This window comes from Phyllopteryx taeniolatus, chromosome 2 (genome assembly GCF_024500385.1).
Source record: "Phyllopteryx taeniolatus isolate TA_2022b chromosome 2, UOR_Ptae_1.2, whole genome shotgun sequence".
Classification (NCBI taxonomy): domain Eukaryota; kingdom Metazoa; phylum Chordata; class Actinopteri; order Syngnathiformes; family Syngnathidae; genus Phyllopteryx; species Phyllopteryx taeniolatus.
In genome coordinates, this window is record NC_084503.1 from 18,620,649 (window position 1) to 18,639,058 (window position 18,410).

General features: G+C 41.7%; 2 protein-coding genes across 13 annotated transcripts; one reads left to right on the plus strand and one right to left on the minus strand.

Moving 5' to 3' along the window:
• The first annotated feature begins 204 nt into the window (after nucleotides 1-204).
• Nucleotides 205-1,959, plus strand: trappc2l (trafficking protein particle complex subunit 2L). Its single transcript, XM_061764038.1, has 5 exons — nucleotides 205-272; nucleotides 521-693; nucleotides 1,462-1,549; nucleotides 1,647-1,726; nucleotides 1,808-1,959. Exons 1-5 carry the CDS (start codon nucleotides 240-242, stop codon nucleotides 1,842-1,844), a joined length of 411 nt encoding a protein of 136 aa, XP_061620022.1. The 5' UTR covers nucleotides 205-239; the 3' UTR covers nucleotides 1,845-1,959.
• pabpn1l (PABPN1 like, cytoplasmic) lies at nucleotides 1,960-17,128 on the minus strand. Of its 12 annotated transcripts, XM_061763932.1 has the most exons (7): nucleotides 16,884-17,115; nucleotides 16,773-16,808; nucleotides 8,848-8,986; nucleotides 8,378-8,445; nucleotides 3,968-4,074; nucleotides 3,794-3,881; nucleotides 1,960-2,554 (listed from the first exon to the last, which is right to left on the minus strand). In XM_061763932.1, the coding sequence occupies exons 3-7, from the start codon at nucleotides 8,945-8,947 to the stop codon at nucleotides 2,225-2,227; spliced, it is 693 nt and encodes a 230-aa protein (XP_061619916.1). In that variant the 5' UTR covers nucleotides 8,948-8,986; nucleotides 16,773-16,808; nucleotides 16,884-17,115; the 3' UTR covers nucleotides 1,960-2,224. The 12 variants fall into 12 exon arrangements, with proteins under 12 accessions (XP_061619916.1, XP_061619991.1, XP_061619945.1 ...); XM_061764007.1 differs by lacking the exon at nucleotides 8,848-8,986 and having other exon boundaries at nucleotides 16,773-16,889; nucleotides 16,979-17,128; XM_061763961.1 differs by lacking the exon at nucleotides 16,773-16,808 and having other exon boundaries at nucleotides 16,988-17,127.
• Nucleotides 17,129-18,410: the final 1,282 nt, after the last annotated feature.

The following is an 18,410-nucleotide window of genomic DNA, read 5'->3' on the forward strand; positions in this document are numbered from 1 at the left end:
TATGCTGTTATAAATGTGGCACTCAGTTCTTTGTATTTTTTATTACCATAATTAATTTTTTTGTCAGAAATAAAATCAATAATGTGTACGTACTGTTTGACAGTAATAATAATTTAAATAATAATTTAAATAGCATTATTGCCTTAAACGTATTACAAGCACGCTTAATGCAAATTTTATACGTTTCCTATCGTACACAAACGCCTCATTGTCACGTGATCTCTGACGGCACAACTAGAATGGCGGTGTGTATCGCTGTCGTAGCAAAAGAGGTAATATCGCTTCTTCTGGCTTCGAAGCATCAGTATTTGTGTTGGAGTTCACATAACTTCACAAGTCTCTTGTCTATGGAGACCAGAAAATCTCGTATGGTAGTGTAGGGCAGCATTTAATATCAGCAGTCTTTCAAGATAGCTGCTGTCAAAATCGCCTTCCTTTGGCTGGAAAAACTGTTTATTTTTTTATTTTTTTGCATGTTGACACTGTCATTGTGTCTTTGTGTTCTCGTGTGTTCCCTCAGAACTACCCGCTGTATATCCGCAGCGTTCCTAGTCAAAATGAGCTCAAATTTCACTACACCGTGCACACCTCTCTGGATGTGGTGGAGGAAAAGATTTCTGCTGTGGGGAAGTCATTGGGGGAGCAGAGAGAGCTCTACCTGGGTCTACTCTATCCCACCGAAGACTACAAAGTGTATCCTCTTTGCTAAAGAAACGCATGAATGTAGTTTTTAAAATGAGGGGACTAACGTAAATATACTGTGTACACATGCACAATCTCCATGCTATTCAATACAAGAGCTATATATCAAATTCCACCATTGCAAACGTAAATTTTGCAAATTTTGATTGACACTGTCAGGAAGGTATTCATCTAACAATCATGTTTTTAACAAGGTGACCAAAACGTGAAACCTCTCAAAATGATGCAGGGAACCACAGCCAAGTATATCCATCCTTTCAATTTCTACACCGCTTATCCTCACTAGGGTTGCAGGTATGCTGGAGCCCATCCCTACACCCTGAACTGGTTGCCACCCAATCGCAGGGCACATACAAACAAACAACCATTCGCATACACATTCATACCTACAGGCAATTTAGAGTCTTCAATTAACCTACCGTGCATGTTTTTGGGAGGTGGGAGGAAACCGGAGTGCCCAGTGAAAACCCACACAGGCAGAGGGAGAACAGGCAAAGAGACCATATTTGAACCCAGGTCCTCAGAACTGTAAGGCAGATGTGCTCACCAGTTGTACACAGTTATGCCCAGCTAAATATAACATCTTTCACTGATAGTGCCAATCAAAACTAAAAGTTGTCTGTGGAAAGGCAGCATTTATGACACAGCTGTTATACTGGATCTTTATTGTGCTGAGTGAAGAATAGGGTGAGTGCAGGATCTTGCAGTTGTGTAGGTAGATCCCTGAATGTAAACCCTTGACTATTTACTATATACTAGATATGGGTATGTAACCAATTCAAAGGTTAAATTTGTCATTGTTGTAGACTCATCTAACACATCGTTGCGAGACAACGAAATAAGAAGTGTAAGTTGAATAAATTAGTGTATTTTTTTTCCATGTTCCACATTCTGTCAATAATAAATGTTACCGCTTTATTTCCACACATGACATTTTTCTACAGATGTTCAGAAAACTGCACAACTCCTTCACTGATGTAATGTGTAACCCATTCCACACTCCAGGAAATCCTATTCAGTCAAAGTAAGTTGACACTTGGGGCAGTTTGTGTAGTTGTTTTTCTACAATGTTAAAATGTAGTGAATTAACCTTTCCTTCTTTCAGGGCCTTTGATGAAATAGTCTCTGGAATGATGGCTTGATGTCCTCTACACCCTCCCATGTACATTACCCTGCTTTACACTAATCTGTGAAGCCTTGCTTGATTAAATGCATGTGAAAATAAAAATGTTACTACACACATCATTTTAGTACAAATGAAGCGTCAGAATTTTCTTTATTTGTTCACATAAAGCAAAGGATGTATAAGTTAAAAGAAAAGGATTTATACAAGCGAGCACAAACAAAACACTTTCATTAGTTTGTAAAAATGGTAGGACACAGCGGCATGAATACATGATGGTCACCCGATCATGCATTTGCACATGCTTAAAATTATCTAAAGGACTGATGCAGACAAAGCAGTGAACCCAACTCCGTTTCAAATCAGTTTATACACCCGCTTTGTAAACAAGCAGGGTCACTAGCGCTGTTGGGGGTAGTGCTGTCCGCTGGCCCCGGCTCCCATTTCCTCTGAAGGTGGGGTGATGAGGAGAAGACAAGGGTAGCGTTTGGACGTCTGTTCGTGATAATCCAGGTGGCCCCACTGTCTCTTCCCTACCGGGGGGCCTCCATAGTAAGGATGGGGGTTCTGGTGCTGTGGTCTCGTGGACTGGTAGCGAAACCTGCCTCGAGAGCCAGGCTGTCCCCTGGGGGGCTGAAAGCCTCGCCCTCGGCCTCTTGAGTGGCCACCTCGGTGGCCTCCCCTGTCAGTGGTGCTGATGCCAGGCATGTTGGTCCTTTTGGGCAACACCTGAAATGTTGAGGGGGGGGGGAGAAAAAAAAAAAAAAAGTCTTAAGCCCCCGTGATCCAATTTTCATTTCCCCTCTATGAGACATGGTACACAGGGTTTTAATAAGGACAATTGTGTCTTTCATGGCATCCTGAACAAACCAATACTGGTAGACCAGCCTGGATAGTTCTCACTGCATTAGCAGTATGCTCAGTGCCGTTACTACTGTGAAGAGTTTATCGTAAGTCGTGCAATATAAGTTCCTTTGTTTGGCTCGTTTATCACACCATATTTAAACATTCTTCACCACTTGGAAAAAAAAAGTTTGAGATGCACCTTTATGTTCCCTCCATTTATCACTGCACTGTTAAAATGTTTACCTACATCTCTTAAAAAGTACAAACTCCACTGCTCATTCCTCCGACAACCTGGAAGTGGAAATAACAGTTGCACCAAATGTAGAAAATGCAGGTGTGACCTTTAGAGTTGCTGCCACATGCACTACTCGGCAGTACTTTCTGCACAACTTGCTGTTAACCAATACATTTTCTGGTTCAATTAGAATTGGTACTTGAAAAGTGGTCTTGATCATGCTCTTCACATTTTGACATGAGACTAAGACGACAGTTAACCATACCTGCACAGTACCTCGTCATTACGAGACTTCAAACAGGATGTTCGGAGGGAAGTGTCCACGGACCTAACACTATCAGAAGTGGAGGTCCTTGGAAATTTATTGGGAGAATTATTGATGAAAAACCCATTTTGAATTTTATCATTCAGCTCCTTGTTAGAGAACAGCAATATGTGCAAAACAGTACTACATTGAACACTTGGACATGCACTCAAAAATTAAGTTCAATTGTAAAGGTTATAGATAGAGCATTTTAGTTTCACCCTGAAATTTCACCTGAAAGTATCCTAAACTTTCTGTAATTTTTTTGTTTTGTTTAAAAATAGTAACTTTCATGTGACATGTGACTGTCATCCGTGAGGGGAAATTCAGGTGTGTGTAAGGATGAAAACATGCTGTCATTTTAACACCCGTTTTTAATTACCCCTTTTCCACAATTAGTTTAAAATTGAACCTATGCAAGCATAAAAAGCCCACAAGGAATTTCCCCAAATCGTTTCTTTAAAACTGTTCTTTAAATTACTTCTGCCATAAGCTGTATGAGAGTCTAACAACTAGAGTACTGCACTGCTACAACTGTGTGATGATATGTTCTTTCTTTAGGAGTATTGAAGGCGATTCTCACCTTGAGAACTCTTCCTCTGAACAACGTCTCGTGCAGGGCAATAGCACTCTGCACGGAGTTGCGATCGGAGAACTCAATGTAAGCAAAGCTGGAAAACATAAGATTAAAAATGTATAAATAAGGATGTTTCTCTCAGACAGAAGTTCCAAAACACATTGTTCCCATTAAACTGACCCTTTTGGGTGACCCGAGAACCTGTCGCAGAGTATGGTAACACGGTTGACAGGACCACAGCCATTAAAATGGATCTCCAACTCATCTGCAGTAGCTCCATAGTCCACCTGGGAATTTGAACAAGAGTGCATCCTGTTAAAAAGGTTTGAAAACCTGCCATGGTTATATCCACTTTGTTTTAATTATAATTAATGCTTCCCACACAGGAGTAAAAATAAACATGTTCACATCAATGGAAATTTGAAATTAGACATTCATGTGATGTCAGCACATACAAAAGCAAGAAGTGGTGCTCCCACCCAAAAAGCAAAACGCACACAGAGCGACGCTGCTTTACAAGAACGAACAATTGCAAACTCACTAACAATCTTGCTCCAACAACATCAAAATGGGGAAAGGTTGTGAAGTGCCACCGATATTTTACTGCACCGCAAACCACAATTGTCAAAAGGAGATTTCCTTGGCTCCTGTAGCTATATTTCTTGGTCAGTGGAGAATATAAAGTGAGGAAAGGGCAGGTCGAAAGGAGAGACTGGATAAACCGTCCAAAATTAAGCCACAAACATTCAATGATTACTGTAATCTATCAAAATATAAAATAAAAACAAACCAAGGCTTTTGGTGAAATAGTTACAAAAATGATCAATATTTTACCTATTTGCTATGCTCGTTTGCTGTTTCATTTTATATTTTTGACATTTATATTTTGTTACCGTTGTGTAAAACGTGTTTTACATTTTTTCTATGTTCATCTTTATCCATTTAAAAAAAATAAAAAATACTAATAATACTCATATGCCCCCTCCCTGAGCCGTCACCTTATCGTGGAGGAGGGGTTTGCGATCCGAGGAGCTAAGTTGTTTGCAGCTTTATGCCTCTGGTAGACCCATGGCAAACAGGTCAGAGGTGAGCGACCAGACAAAGCATGGCTCAAATGACCCCTTATGATGATGAATATACATGGAACATACATGGACCTCAGTTTCCCTTGCCCAGACACGGGAACCCCCTTTGGAGCAAGGCCTGGAAGTGGGGTTCGAAGGAGAGCGCCTGGTGGCCAGGCCTGCACTCATTGGGTCAACCTTCTCATGAGCTAGCTTCACCAACTGTGGGAGAAGACAAGGGGGTCAGGTGTGTAGTGATCTGGGTAGCAGCCGAAGGCGGGGACCTTTGCGGTCCGATCCCGGGCTGGCTCTAGGGATGTGGAATTTCACCTCTCTGGCAGCGAAGGAGCCTGAGCTGCTGTTTGAGGTTGAGAAGTTTCGACTAAATATAGTCGGGCTCACCTCCAAACGTATTGTGAGGGTCATGTTGGGAACATCTAGCAGAGTCCCCTGTCAGAAGGAGCTTTAATTTCTAGCTCTGACAGAACTTCGCCCATGTCCCTGGGGAGGTGGGGGACATTGAATCCAAGTGAACCATGTTCTGTGCCTCCATCGTTGAGGGGACCGACTGGAGCTGTGGCCGTAAGGTTGTCAGTGCCCATCGTGGGGGCAATCCCTGAACCCGTTGGTGGAAACCAGCGGTAAGGGATGCCGTCAAGGTGAAGGAGGATTTCTATCGGGCCTTTTTGGCCTGTGGGGCTCCGGAGGCAGCTGAAGGGTACTGGCTGACCAAGCGGAACGGAGCTTTGGTGGTCGCTTAGGCAAAAACTCTGGCGTGGGAGGGGTTTCGTGAGCCCATAGAGAATGACTTCTGGATGGCTTCAAGGAAATTCTGGTCCACCATCAGACGTCTCAGGAGGGGGGAGCAGTGCACTATTGACCTCAACTCGGGATAGTTGGTTGGCTGAATACTTCAAAGACTTCAATTCCAGCGACACGCCTTCCCATGAGGAAGAAGAGTCTTGGGACTTTGGTCAGTTCTTCTATCTCTGGGGTTGAGGTCACCGAGGTGGTTAAAAAGCTTCTCAATTGCGGGGCCCAAGGGGTAGATAAGATCCATCCTGAGTTCCTAAAGGCTCTGGATGTTGTGGGGTTGTCCTGGTTGACACACCTCTGCAACATCGCGTGGACATCAAGGCCAGTGCTTCTGAATTGGCTGCCTGGGGTGGTGGCCCCGCTTTTTAAGAAGGGGGACTGAAGAGTGTGTTCCAACTATAGGGCGATCACACTCCTCAGCCTTCCTGGTAAGGTCTATTCAGGGGTTCTGGAGAGGAGGGTTCGTCAGGAGCATTGTGGTTTTTATCCTGGCCGTGGAACAGTGGACCAGCTCTACACCCTCAGGAGGGTCTTCGAGGGTGCATGGGAGTTCGCCCAACCAGTCTACGTGTTTTGTGGACTGGGAGAAGGCGTTCGATCATGTCCCTCGGGGAGTCCTGTGGGGGTGCTCCGGGAGTATGGCGTACCGGACTCCCTTATACAAGCCATTTGGTCCCTGTCCAAACGGTGTCAGAGTTTGGTCCGCATTACCGGCAGTAAGTCGGATTTATTTCCAGTAAGAGTTGGACTCTGCCAAAGCTGCCTCTTTGTCACCGATTCTGTTCATAACTTTTATGGACAGAATTTCTAGGCGCAGCCGAGGCATAGAGGGGGTCCGGTTTTGCAGATGATGTGGTTCTGTTGGAGTGTTGAGCAGGTCCGGTTTGATGACATCAGCATCATGTTGCTGCTTTTTGCAGATGTGGTTTTGATGGCTTCATCAAGCCGTGATCTCCAACTCTCTCACTGGAACGGTTCATAGCAGAGGGTGAAGCGGCTGGGATGAAAATCAGTACCTCAAAATCTGAGGCCATGGTCCTCAGTCAGAAAAGGGTGGCGTGTCCTCTCTCCTGGTAAGGGAGGAGATCCTGCCCCAAAGCAGAGGAGTTCAAGTATTTCAAAGTCTTGTTCACGAGTGAGGGAAGAATGAAACGGGAGGTCAACAGGAGGATTCGTGCAGCATCTGCAGTGATGCAGACTCTGTACCGGTCTGTAGTGGTGAAGAAGAAGCTGAGCCGAAAGGCAAGCTCAGTCATTTGGGACGAGCTCAAAGTACAGCTGTTCCTCCTCCGCATCGATAGAAGCCAGATGAGGTATGTCAGGCATCTGGTTAGGATGCCTCCAGGACACCTCTGAGAGGTGTTCCGGACACATCCTACTGGGAAGAAGCCCCAGGGATGACCCAGGACATGGAGAGATTACAGCTCTCAGCTGGCCTGGGAACACCTCGGGATCCCCCCTGGAAAAGCTGAATGAAGAGGCTGGGGAGAGGAAGTCTCCCCAATCGCAATAAGAATCGTGATCGAACGATATGAAAAAATATATTCTGATCTTTTTGTTTTCTTTGCCATGTTGCCCAGTCCTTGGTTATAGTACACAGTCATAGCCATAAAATGCAAATTAAAAATAAATACATTTAATTTTGGTGTTTGGCCTTGGTTTCCTAATTTTCAGCAAATAATTTTTATTTTGATGCATCACTAATAAATAGTAATTATTATTATATATTTTTTTAAGCACTATATATACACACACAGTAGTGTAGATCAGTAATTCTCAACTAGTGGTTTGGAACCCAAAAGTGTGTCACGCACCAATTTGGTGTGGGCCACAGACAGCTAGTGAAAAATTCCTATTCTGGTCACCCCCGCCCCACCCCACCCCACCCATACAGTACAGAGGCGTACCAGGTTCTTACACAAAACATAGTAGCAAAGTGACAAGAAATGTTACTTCCTTGTTCTCTAGCCACTACTTTACACTGTAAACAAATACAGTGCACCTTAGCCTCTGGCTTGCGGATGTCATGGCAAACAATATGCTTTTAGCGGTACAGTAAACTCTTAAAACAGCATTTAAAAACATAACATACTGTACATATGTTTTCAGAGGCTGTTTTCAGACACCCCCCCCCAAAAAATATTCTTTATTCTTCTATGAAAGTGGGTTGCCACTTTGACACAATAGGAACATGCAGGTCCCAGGGAGACAACAGTTGAGAAACACTGCTATAGACTATCGGCACAACTTGGCAGCAGTGAGCTGGTTCTCTTTTTGTACCTGCAAACACAATTTTCTGTTGTAAAAGAATGTGATATAACCTGACATTTTGATTGACTAACATCTCCTGATGCTCCTGCGACACCATTAAAATGTGATTTGACATTTGGAATCCCAGCTTAACTACAGTAGTTGCTCACAGTCAGCAACTAGTAACAATGAGTTGCACTACCTCAGACATTGTGCGACATCTGATATTTTTTTGTGTGTTTCAGTGTGCGGCTTGCTTAATTGTGAAGCTATTTGGCCAGTAAGAAACATTTGTGGTACACAGCAACCATCGATTACTCAAGGAAAAGAGAAATTATGTGGTGTGATTATTTAGTTTGGAATCACTGACAAGGGCTTTCCAATGATCTGTTTTCAGTGTCATACGGCTGTTTTTTGCATTTGCACAAAATAAATGAAAAACAGTAAAAATATAGCTTACATTTCCTACATAGATTGACCTGTTGTCTGCATCCATCCTTTCCTCAGGTGTCATGTTGTAGAACGGGCCTGTGGGAAAACAAAAATGGTTGGCATCACTCAAGCTTAGTAAACAGTTCAAGATCAGGTCAAATAAGCCATTGGATGTGCCAAGGCGTATTTCTGGCCCCCACAAAAACACATTGTGATATTCTTTCTATCTTGGGGTCAATTGAAGACAGGAGGCTGGTGCAAAGAGTGTGTGTGTGTGTGTTGGGGCTGGGGGGGGAGCATAAAAGCAGAAAATAGCATGACCCACAAAAATGGGCAGCGATGAGGCACATGAAGTGTCCCAGGTGTTAGCCACATGGTGACACAGCTAGCTCACCTGAATGTAACACTGCACTGGCACAAATCAGGCTAAAACACATTGTGAAACTTCCCACAGTCTGCATTTACTGGTACCAAGTATCAAATAACATGTTGTCTCACCAGGCCGGGGGCTACTGGTCAGCAGCTGCATCTCCTCACCATCACACCTGTCCTCCTCTTCTACTCCCTCTTCCTTCATTCTTTCAGTCTCTTCTTCCATTTCCAGCTCCTGAACTCTAGCCTTGATGGCTGCTAGCTCCTGTTATACACAAACGACATGTACATAACCCTTCAGTTAAAGTACAATACAAGGGTAATGACAGGAACCATAAGTGCACAAACATCCTGGACAAGAATGCACATTAAAACATTACAGGGTCACGTCTATTGTTTGGCCATTTACTACACTGTATCTGCCACAACATACAGTATGTGCAGCAGCACACTACTAAGATTCAGTACAGGAACTGTATCTTTATGTCTTAAAGATGACACTCAGGTTCGATAGACACCATCAGTGAGGTTTATTCAGTTAACATTTTTTTGTATTATTGTTGCATCATACGAAGAGCTCAATCCATCCATTTTCTGTACTGCTTATCCTCACTAGGGTCACGGGCATGCTGGAGCCTATCACAGCTATCTTCAGGTAAGAGCTGGGGTACACCCTGAACTAGTCACCAGCCAATCGCAGGGCACATACAGTGGGGCAAAAAAGTATTTAGTCAGCCATTAATTGTGCAAGTTCTCCCACTAAAAAGATGAGAGGCCTGCAATTTTCATCATAGGTATAACTCACCTATGAGAGACAAATTGGGGGGGGGGGGGGTAATCCAGAAAAATCACTGTCAGATTTTTAAATAATTTATTAGCAAATTATTGTGGGAAATAAGTATTTGGTCACCGACAAACAAGCGAGATTTCTGGCTCTCACAGACCTGTAACTTCGTCTTTAAGAGGTTCCTCTCTCTTCAACTCGTTAGCTGTATTAATGGAACCTGTTTGAAATCATCAGTTTAAAAGACTCCAAACTCCACTATGGCCAAGAGCAAAGAGCTGTGTAAGGACACAAACAAAATTGTGGACCTGCATCAGGTTGAGAAGACTAAATCTGCAATAGGTAAGCAGCTAGGTGTGAAGAAATCAACTGTGGGAGCAATTATTAGACAATGGAAGACATACAAGACCACTGATAATCTCTCTCGACCTGGGACTCTACGCAAGTTCTCACCTGTGGGGTCAAAATGATCACAAGAACGCTAAGAAAAAAAACCCAGAACCACACAGGGGGACCTAGTGAATGACCTGGAGAGAGCTGGGACCAAAGTAATAAATGCTACCATCAGTAACAGACTACGCCGCCAGGGACTCAAATCATGCAGTGCCAGACGTGTCCCCCCCTGATTAAGCCAGTACATATCCAGGCCCGTCTGAAATTTGCTAGAGAGCATTTGGATGATCCAGAAGAGGATTGGGAGAATGCCATATGGTCAGATGAAACCAAAATAGAACTTTTTGGTAAAACCTCAACTTGTCATGTTTGGAGAAGAAAGAATGCTGAGTTGCATCATAAGAACACCATACCTACTGTGAAGCATGGGGGTGGAAACATCATGCTTTGGGGCTGTTTTTCTGCAAAGGGTCCAGAACAACTGATCCATGTATAGGACAGAATGAATGGGGCCAGGTATCGTGTGATTTTGAGTGAAAACCTTCCATCAGCAAGGGCATTGAAGATGAAACGTGGCTGGGTCTTTCAGCATGACAATGATCCCAAACACACCGCCCGGGCAACGAAGGAGTGGCTTCGTAAGAAGAATTTCAAGGTCCTGGAGTGGCCAAGCCAGTCTTCAGAACTCAACCCCATAGAGAATCTTTGCAGGGAGTTGAAAGTCTGTGTTGCCCAGCGACAGCCCCAAAACATCACTGCTCTAGAGGAGATCTGCATGGCGGAATGGGCCAAAATACCAGCAACAGTGTGTGAAAACCTTGTGAAGACATTCACACCTACAGGCAATTTAGTGTCTTCAATCAACCTACCACTCTTTGTACAGTATTGTGGTCACTAAAACGCATTAGGAACTATCACCATGACGTAGTGCAATTACACACCAATGTGGATTGCAACCACAAGATAAACCTTGAATAAACAGCTCACAAACGGCATCAAAACTGGACATAACCAACAAATGGGCTGTTTATTGTAGAATTACACAAAACCTGTAGATGCCCTATTTCTATAAAGCATGGATGGGCCCATGTGTGGATCCAGGATTTATTTTTATTACACTGCAAACGTTAATATTTTAGATATTTCACTTAATTTTTCAGTCAATAATGCATGGATTTTGTGTTTTGTTTAGTGGGCAAATGATCCAATTTATTTTGGTTTGTCCGAAAATTACTTCATGTCAAAAAACTTATGTCATCTATGCCAGTGACTTAGAGACAGCCAAAACCATTAAAAGCTCTTCCACTAGATGGCAGATAGTACAAATAACCTGTGTAGCCACCTGTTACTATTCATAAAACAGAATGATAGCTTTGGGTTCAAATAAGCCCTGATTTCACACAAAGTAAATTTGTGAGTAAATTGAGACAAGATCATCATTTCAATACACTGTACAGTGTGCCCTCGCTATACCGCGGTTCATCGTTCACACCCTTACTATATTTTTAAGCAGGGGGATCACAAAAAATAAATTACAATTTGATTGAGATAAAAATTATGATTAATAAATATGATTCATTGATTTCAACACTTAGTATTTATTCAACTACCAAAGTTCAACTTAAAATATAACAATGGTAAAATAAATTAGTAACAAATAAAATAAATTAGAAACAAATACCTGCCATTCCTGCTATGCGTGGAGATGCACAATTTCACACATTAAGAGCAGCGGTTGCTATTGAACTTTATTAAAACTAATTTTTCACAGATGACTGCGACTATATGCCCGTGAGTACAGTTATATTACCCGCCTGTATGTGTGTGTTACGACAGCGTTTGTGTGGGAATGTTCGTTAGTTGAACGTAAAGCCTTCCTGTAACTTCTATTGTTAATTTTTAGTACCCCATCAATAGGGTTTTCCATTGAGTATTAGGATTAAGCTGGCGATGTTTATGAAACAACCTAAATATTGTATTTACTGTATACAATGTGTAATATTTTGTTATGAGTTTAGTTTTACAGTAAACTCCAACTGGGGTGTCAATCAACAGCTTAAAGCATGCTCAGGGAGGGCAGAATAACGGTCACACGCAAGATACACAGGTGCAATCGGGGTGTCTTTACAACGCAGGAACTTGTATAAACACACTTCGTTGTTTGTCACATTATTTTTCTTCTATGTTTTGATATTGTGAAGAGCCAAAATCGAAATCACGATTAAATTTCAATTAATCACCCAGCCCTAGAATACAGGCAAGTAAGCAAATTGAGAGTTTCGCATCTTCACTCTAAGTACCACGCTGTGCCACAACATGCCAGGCAGCACTAAGGTCTACTGAAAGAGGTGCCGCATTTATAACCGTAAGAGGACGCCCCTTCAGTGTAATACAGTACCACGTTTTTCTGTTTTAATATTCATTGCTTCCAAAGAGAAGTGAAAATGCATATATAATATATAGGAAGTCAGAGTTTTCCGACCTCTGACCAGGAAAAGTGCTCTGGAGCGCTACTCAAACTGGGAGGTCCATTCGAAAAAATATCTACCCCGATTTCAACGTGTTGCTTCAATCTGATGTCACTTGAGAATGTCGATCCCAATGGAGACAAACTGTGAGAGGTAAAACAATTGGAATATATAATATATTATTCATTAGAACTTCACATAATGTAATTTGTACTGATTGCATGATGATATGCCCCTCTGAGATTTTACTTTATTTACATAAAGCAAATTATGATTGTATATTGGCCTATATAGTAGGCCTTACACGATCAGGATTTTTGGGGCCAATCAGCGAGTTAAAAAAAACGATAACGATCACCGATCCGATCACATGATGGAGGAATGTGTCTATTTAAATGACCTGTTCATTTACTGTGTATACTTGTGTACTTAATTGCTCAAATAATTATATTTACAATAAATGTATCTTTGTTCCTCTATTTATGCCAGTGAGGCATAGTGACAGACAGAACAAATCAATCGTGTTCTATTAGATGGCAGGAAGTAAATACAGTAATTAACATATCCACTTTTTGTGACATTTTTGTTTGTTGGTGTGCCGCAAGATTTTTCAATGGTAAAATATGTTCCTTGGCTCCATAAAGGTTGGAAATTACTGCTCTAGTTAGGTCATGTATTCTTATCAGTCAGGTCAAACCAACATTACAACATGACAGAAACAATAGTTGCTAACTTACTGTAATTAAATTACTTTATAGTTAATTAAATTACTTCACTCACACCGAAAATTTGGAGTATGATTCGACAGAACAGCGGCATGTTTATGTACAACCATTTGTGCTACCACTAGCTTGCTAGGCTACATAACGTTTTTGTTGCCTGCTTGAGAGCCGTATCGTATTAAAAGTACGTGAACATACCTGAAGCAAGCCTTAAACGAACATCCTCTCCTGCGCACCGGTGACCACCAACACGTTTTTCCCTATTTTGTTCTTACAAACACATGGCGCAATCATTTATTGTTGTCGTCGCCATGGTAATGAATGTATCCGGTCGTTTGCGTTAACACGATGAAGCCCAGTGATTGGAAAAAACAGGATGCGGTGGTATCGGAATACAAGATTTTATTGCAGTAGTCTGACATAGTGCAATTGTGAAAGAGCAAATTTGTCTTGTAGTGTGATCCGGGCATTACGTGTTGTCTGTTCCACACGGCCGATGTTTTTTTTTTTTTAAATAACTTTATTGGCCGTCAGATATTTACAGAACTACACCAAAAGACATGCGACAAGGATAAAAATAAACCAGCTGTTGGATTCAAATATACTGTGCACGATGGCGACACCGAGTAAATGAACATTAATACTGTACTTTAATATAGCAAAATAAAAAAAAATAATGATTCAATTAAAAGGTATTCCATATAAAAGTTAAATATACATTTTATCTCAAATTTCTTTAAAACGGTTATAAAAAATGCAAATGTATCGAGCTTAAATGTTCAATACAACTGTACTTTAAAAATGTTCTTAAAAAGTTCAAGACACTGTAACTCAGCAATTTCTTGAACTTAAATGGACTTTTTGACAAATTTCAATGAGGGTTCCGATCTCATCACAGTACAGAATCTGCTCTTATTAAAGTGCTAAATTATATAAGGTTGAATGCTGACTCGGGAAAGGTGTAAATTCTTGTCTTGTTGGACCTCAGTGCGGCTTTTGATACGGTCGATCATAATATACTGCTGAACAGGTTGGAAACGTGGGTAGGACTAAATGGAACTGTCCTTAAATGGTTCAGGTCCTACCTGGAGGAAAGGAGTTATTTTGTAACCATTGGAAGTGTTCAATCTCATCGACTGGCAATACCCTATGGGGTCCCTTAAGGGTCAGTGCTTGGACCCCTCCTGTTCAGCCTGTATATGCTACCCTTGGGTCAAATTATTCAGAACTTTAATTTTGACTATCACAGCTATGCAGATGACACAGTTATATCTAGCAGTCTCTCCAGTTCAAATGAGGTATTGTTTCACTGTCTAAAACAGATAAATATCTGGATGAGCCAAAATGTTCTTCAATTAAACCACAACAAACCTGAGATAATTGTTTTTGGCAATAAAGAGGATTGTTGTTAGTAAATACCTGGAGTCACTCTCTTTAAAAACCAAAGACCGAGTCCGAAACCTTGGTGTTCTGATAGATTCCGACCTGACTTTCAACACTCATATCGAATCAATTACTAAAACTGCCTTCTAGCATCTGAAGAACATATCCTGAGTGAAGGCTTGCATGTGTCAAGCAGACCAGGAGAAGCACATCTATGATTTTATCTCAAGTAGCCTATTGTAGTAGTCTTCTGACTGGACTCCCTAAAGAGAGCATTAAACAGCTACAGCTCAATCAGAATGCTGCAGCTCGGGTTCTGACCAGAACAAAGAGGTCAGAGCATTTTACTCCAATTCTAAAGTCTTTACACTGGTTTCCAGTCAGCTTTAGAATAGATTTTAAAGTTTTGCTACTGGTCTATGAATCACTAAACGGTTTAAGTCCTGAATACATAAATGAAATGCTAATGGAATATAAACCCAGTAGGGCTCTGAGATCGACAGACTCACGTCAAATAGTGGAGCACAGCGTCCAAAGCAAACATGGTGTAGCAGCATTTAGCTATTATGCTGCACACAAATGGAATAAATTGCCAACAGAAGTGACATCAGCCCCAAGTGTGCATGTTTTTAAGTCCAGGTTAAAAACTTCTTTTTTCCCCTCATGCTTTTTAGAGCATTTCCACTTTTCAATTATATTTCTTGCACTGTATGCTGTTTTAATTGTATTTTTATTTCATTTTTTTTCCCTCTTTGTTTTAAATATTTAGAAGATGTTTTTTTAATTTGTTTTTAAATGCTTTTAATCATGTAAAGCACGTTAAGTTACCTTGTGTATGAAATGCGCTATATAAATAAATTTGCTTTTTTTTTAGGTCCTGAATACATGAATGAAATGCTAATGAAATATAAACCCAGTAAGGCTCTGATCGACAGACTCAGGTCAAATAGTGGCGCATTTTCTTTTTTAAAATGCTTTTAATCATGTAAAGCATATTGAGTTACCTTGCATATGAAATGCACTATATAAATAAATTTGCTTTGCAACGCGATGCAAAGTTTGAACAGTTAGTGATTCTTGCATGCCACTAGAGTGAGCCCACACACTACTAGTGGTACTTGTACCACACTTTGGGAACCACTGCTGTAGAGTGTTTAACTCATGACAGATGTTAACTTGGACATCACGAGCTTCTCAGAACTATATAACCACTACATCACACATCGTGACTAGTGAGTGGGTAGTAATATATATACAATTAGAACATTTGACCATTACGTGTTTTGTGTTCAATTACAATAAGATTTTTATTGTTACGATGTTGAAAAACAACAAAAAGTAGCAGGTAAACCTACTGTTATTTCAACTTTAAATAAAGTGTGAATACATTTGCCATTATTATTATTATTTGCACTAATGGTTGGTGATTGTTTTTCTTCATAATTAATTTTACCTTGTACCTATACAAGAAACAAAAGGAATTTAGGAAATTTCACCTGCACTGTCCAATATCCAGGTATTTATTTCAGTGACACTTGTTGAATTTTTGGTCAAAAAGTTACAGAATCAATTTCCAAACACTGAATCATTTCTGATCGTATCGTTCTACATGAATGAACAAATATCGTCCTTGAATCGAATCGGCAACTACGAATCGTGATATGAATCAAATTGCTGCCAAAACAAATCATTACACCCCTAATAAACACTTTTTTAATCATTTGTTTGTGTCCAGTGAGATTTTCTAAGTAAACATGCCTTGGGTTAATAAAGGTTGAGAAACACTAAGGTTATACAGTAGTTTAGTTGCTGATCCAAATTGCTCTGCCTTGCCTCAGCTGAGTGCAATTTAAGTACAAGTAGCCATTTATGGTACAGCTCTTGTTAACGGCCCCAGTTAGCATACGATTGTGCATGTGCATCAAATGTCCAGTTAGTGTGCATTATATCCTTCTAAAAGCTCTCCTTAAAATTGACCGAACACCTTGTAGGAATAATAAAATAAAAAAAAATTAAAACAGTTACAAAGGGATTCCGTGTAACGGTTCTGATTGTCCGGCCCATTTGTGTTACAGACAAAATGCCGTCATCAAATCTTACGCATTCACGAAAAAGCATCACTGGAACATTATCTATAAACATCCGAAGAATGCAGTGGCTGTATAACGCTAGCATGTGAAACCGTTCCGTGTACGACACAGCGGCATGTTCGAGCGTGCGCCATTCCTCCACCGCTGCTCACGTCCGTTGATCCACCGCAGCGGCGTGTCTTTTCCATTCCGATAATGAAGCCACACTTACCGGGTCCTCGGCGAGGTGCTCCTCGATGGACTGTCCCTGCAGATAGGCGTATTCCAGATGATTGTCCGCCATGCTCATTGTTTAAACATGGCATCTACAGCGAGCTCTCACCGTAGCCTGCTAGCAAGCGACAAGCAAATTATGTCACCCCGGAAGCAGAAGGACGGCGTGAGGAGGACCCGCGTGACGTAAACTCACTCACTCACGAGCGTCACCTGTGTCCGTCCACGTCGCGTATTTTTGTTGATTGACAGCGTCGTCGTGGGCCACGTGAGTCAACTTCTTAGCTTAGAATTAGCTTCTCTTAGCTAGAGGTCAGGGCCGCCTCCCTGCACCGGAAGCTCGGCCCCCCCACTTAACCTTTACCCCACTCCCCACCCCAGTTTGAGGCAACTGTCAATAGCAGCGTCATGAATACGTAATAAACTTCAGTTGAAAAACCTAATGAAAAAAATTGAATGAATACACAAATTAAAACAAAGTAATAATAATATATAAAAGAACGCCCTGTGTAACCGGGTTAATCTGTGTGTTTAATGAAGTTTATATATCCATCCATCCATTTTCCGAGCCGCTTCACCTCACCAGGGTCGCGGGTGTGCTGGAGCCTATCCCAGCTATCATCGGGCAGGAGGCGGGGTACACCCTGAACTGGTTGCCAGTCAATCGCAGTGCACATACAAACAAACAACCATTCACACTCACATTCACACCTAGGGGTAATTTAGAGTCTCCAATTCATGCATGTTTTTGGGATGTGGGAGGAAACCGGAGTGCCCGGAGAAAACCCACTCAGGCACGGGGAGAACATGCAAACTCCACACAGGCGGGGGCGGGGCCTCAGAACTGTGAGGCTGATGCTCTAACTGCTTACAGCACCTGGTATTCCCATCCAAGTACTAACCAGGCCCGCCCCTGCTTAGCTTCCGAGATCGGACATGATCAAGTTTATATACAATTACACAAAATATGTTACTGCCTGACAAGAAAATGCCTCCCTAAACTGTGTGTATGTAGCTCAGTGCTGTACTTTATTCTTCTGTGCTCCCCACTATAAATGTTTTCTGCGGCCCCGCCTCTGCCCTTTTGTACAATTTTCCTGTGGGAGAGGTGACCACATTTCATTCAGTTGGTAATCCTGAACCATCCTAATGTTTCTCTTGGTTTATTATGCATCTTTAGTCTCAATGTTGTTATGTGTTTTCCTGTCACATAATGGGTACATGTCAGTGGAGTTACATTTAAAAATAGTATTTTTAACAGTTGAAGACCGCTGGCTTAACGCTGTGACAAGCCGAACTGACTTCCGGGTTGCCGATGTCGTCATCTGCATTTTCTTTGTGTAGAAGCTCGAGTGGACAGTTTTTACGGAGGTTCTGCTGTTGTTTATTCTGTCAGGTATGTTTTGTTGAATTTGTGGTTTATTATGTGTAAGGATTTTACCGCATAGTCGCGGGCCCTTTTGTACAATCTTCCTGTGGGAGAGGAGCTCGAGTGGACAGTCAAATTTATACGGAGGTTCTGCTGTTGTTTATTCTGTCAGAATAAAAAGTGATCGTCTCCAAAAAGGTCCCGGTGTCACACCATTCTTCAAACCGACACAACGCAAAAGATCACCAGTCACACCTGCATAAGGAG

Bases quoted from the DNA above. Each gene is read 5' to 3' on its own strand.
- trappc2l (XM_061764038.1), top strand. From the start codon at position 240: ATGGCGGTGTGTATCGCTGTCGTAGCAAAAGAG. The intron at 694-1,461 runs GTATCCTCTTTG...ACTATATACTAG, and splicing joins CCCACCGAAGACTACAAAGT to ATATGGGTATGTAACCAATT. The intron at 1,727-1,807 runs GTAAGTTGACAC...TCCTTCTTTCAG, and splicing joins GGAAATCCTATTCAGTCAAA to GGCCTTTGATGAAATAGTCT.
- pabpn1l (XM_061763923.1), bottom strand. From the start codon at position 16,850: ATGAGCATGGCGGACAATCATCTGGAATACGCCTATCTGCAGGGACAG. The intron at 8,446-8,847 runs GTGAGACAACAT...GTTTTCCCACAG, and splicing joins GACCAGTAGCCCCCGGCCTG to GCCCGTTCTACAACATGACA. The intron at 4,075-8,377 runs GTAAGCTATATT...TCAAATTCCCAG, and splicing joins GGTCAATCTATGTAGGAAAT to GTGGACTATGGAGCTACTGC.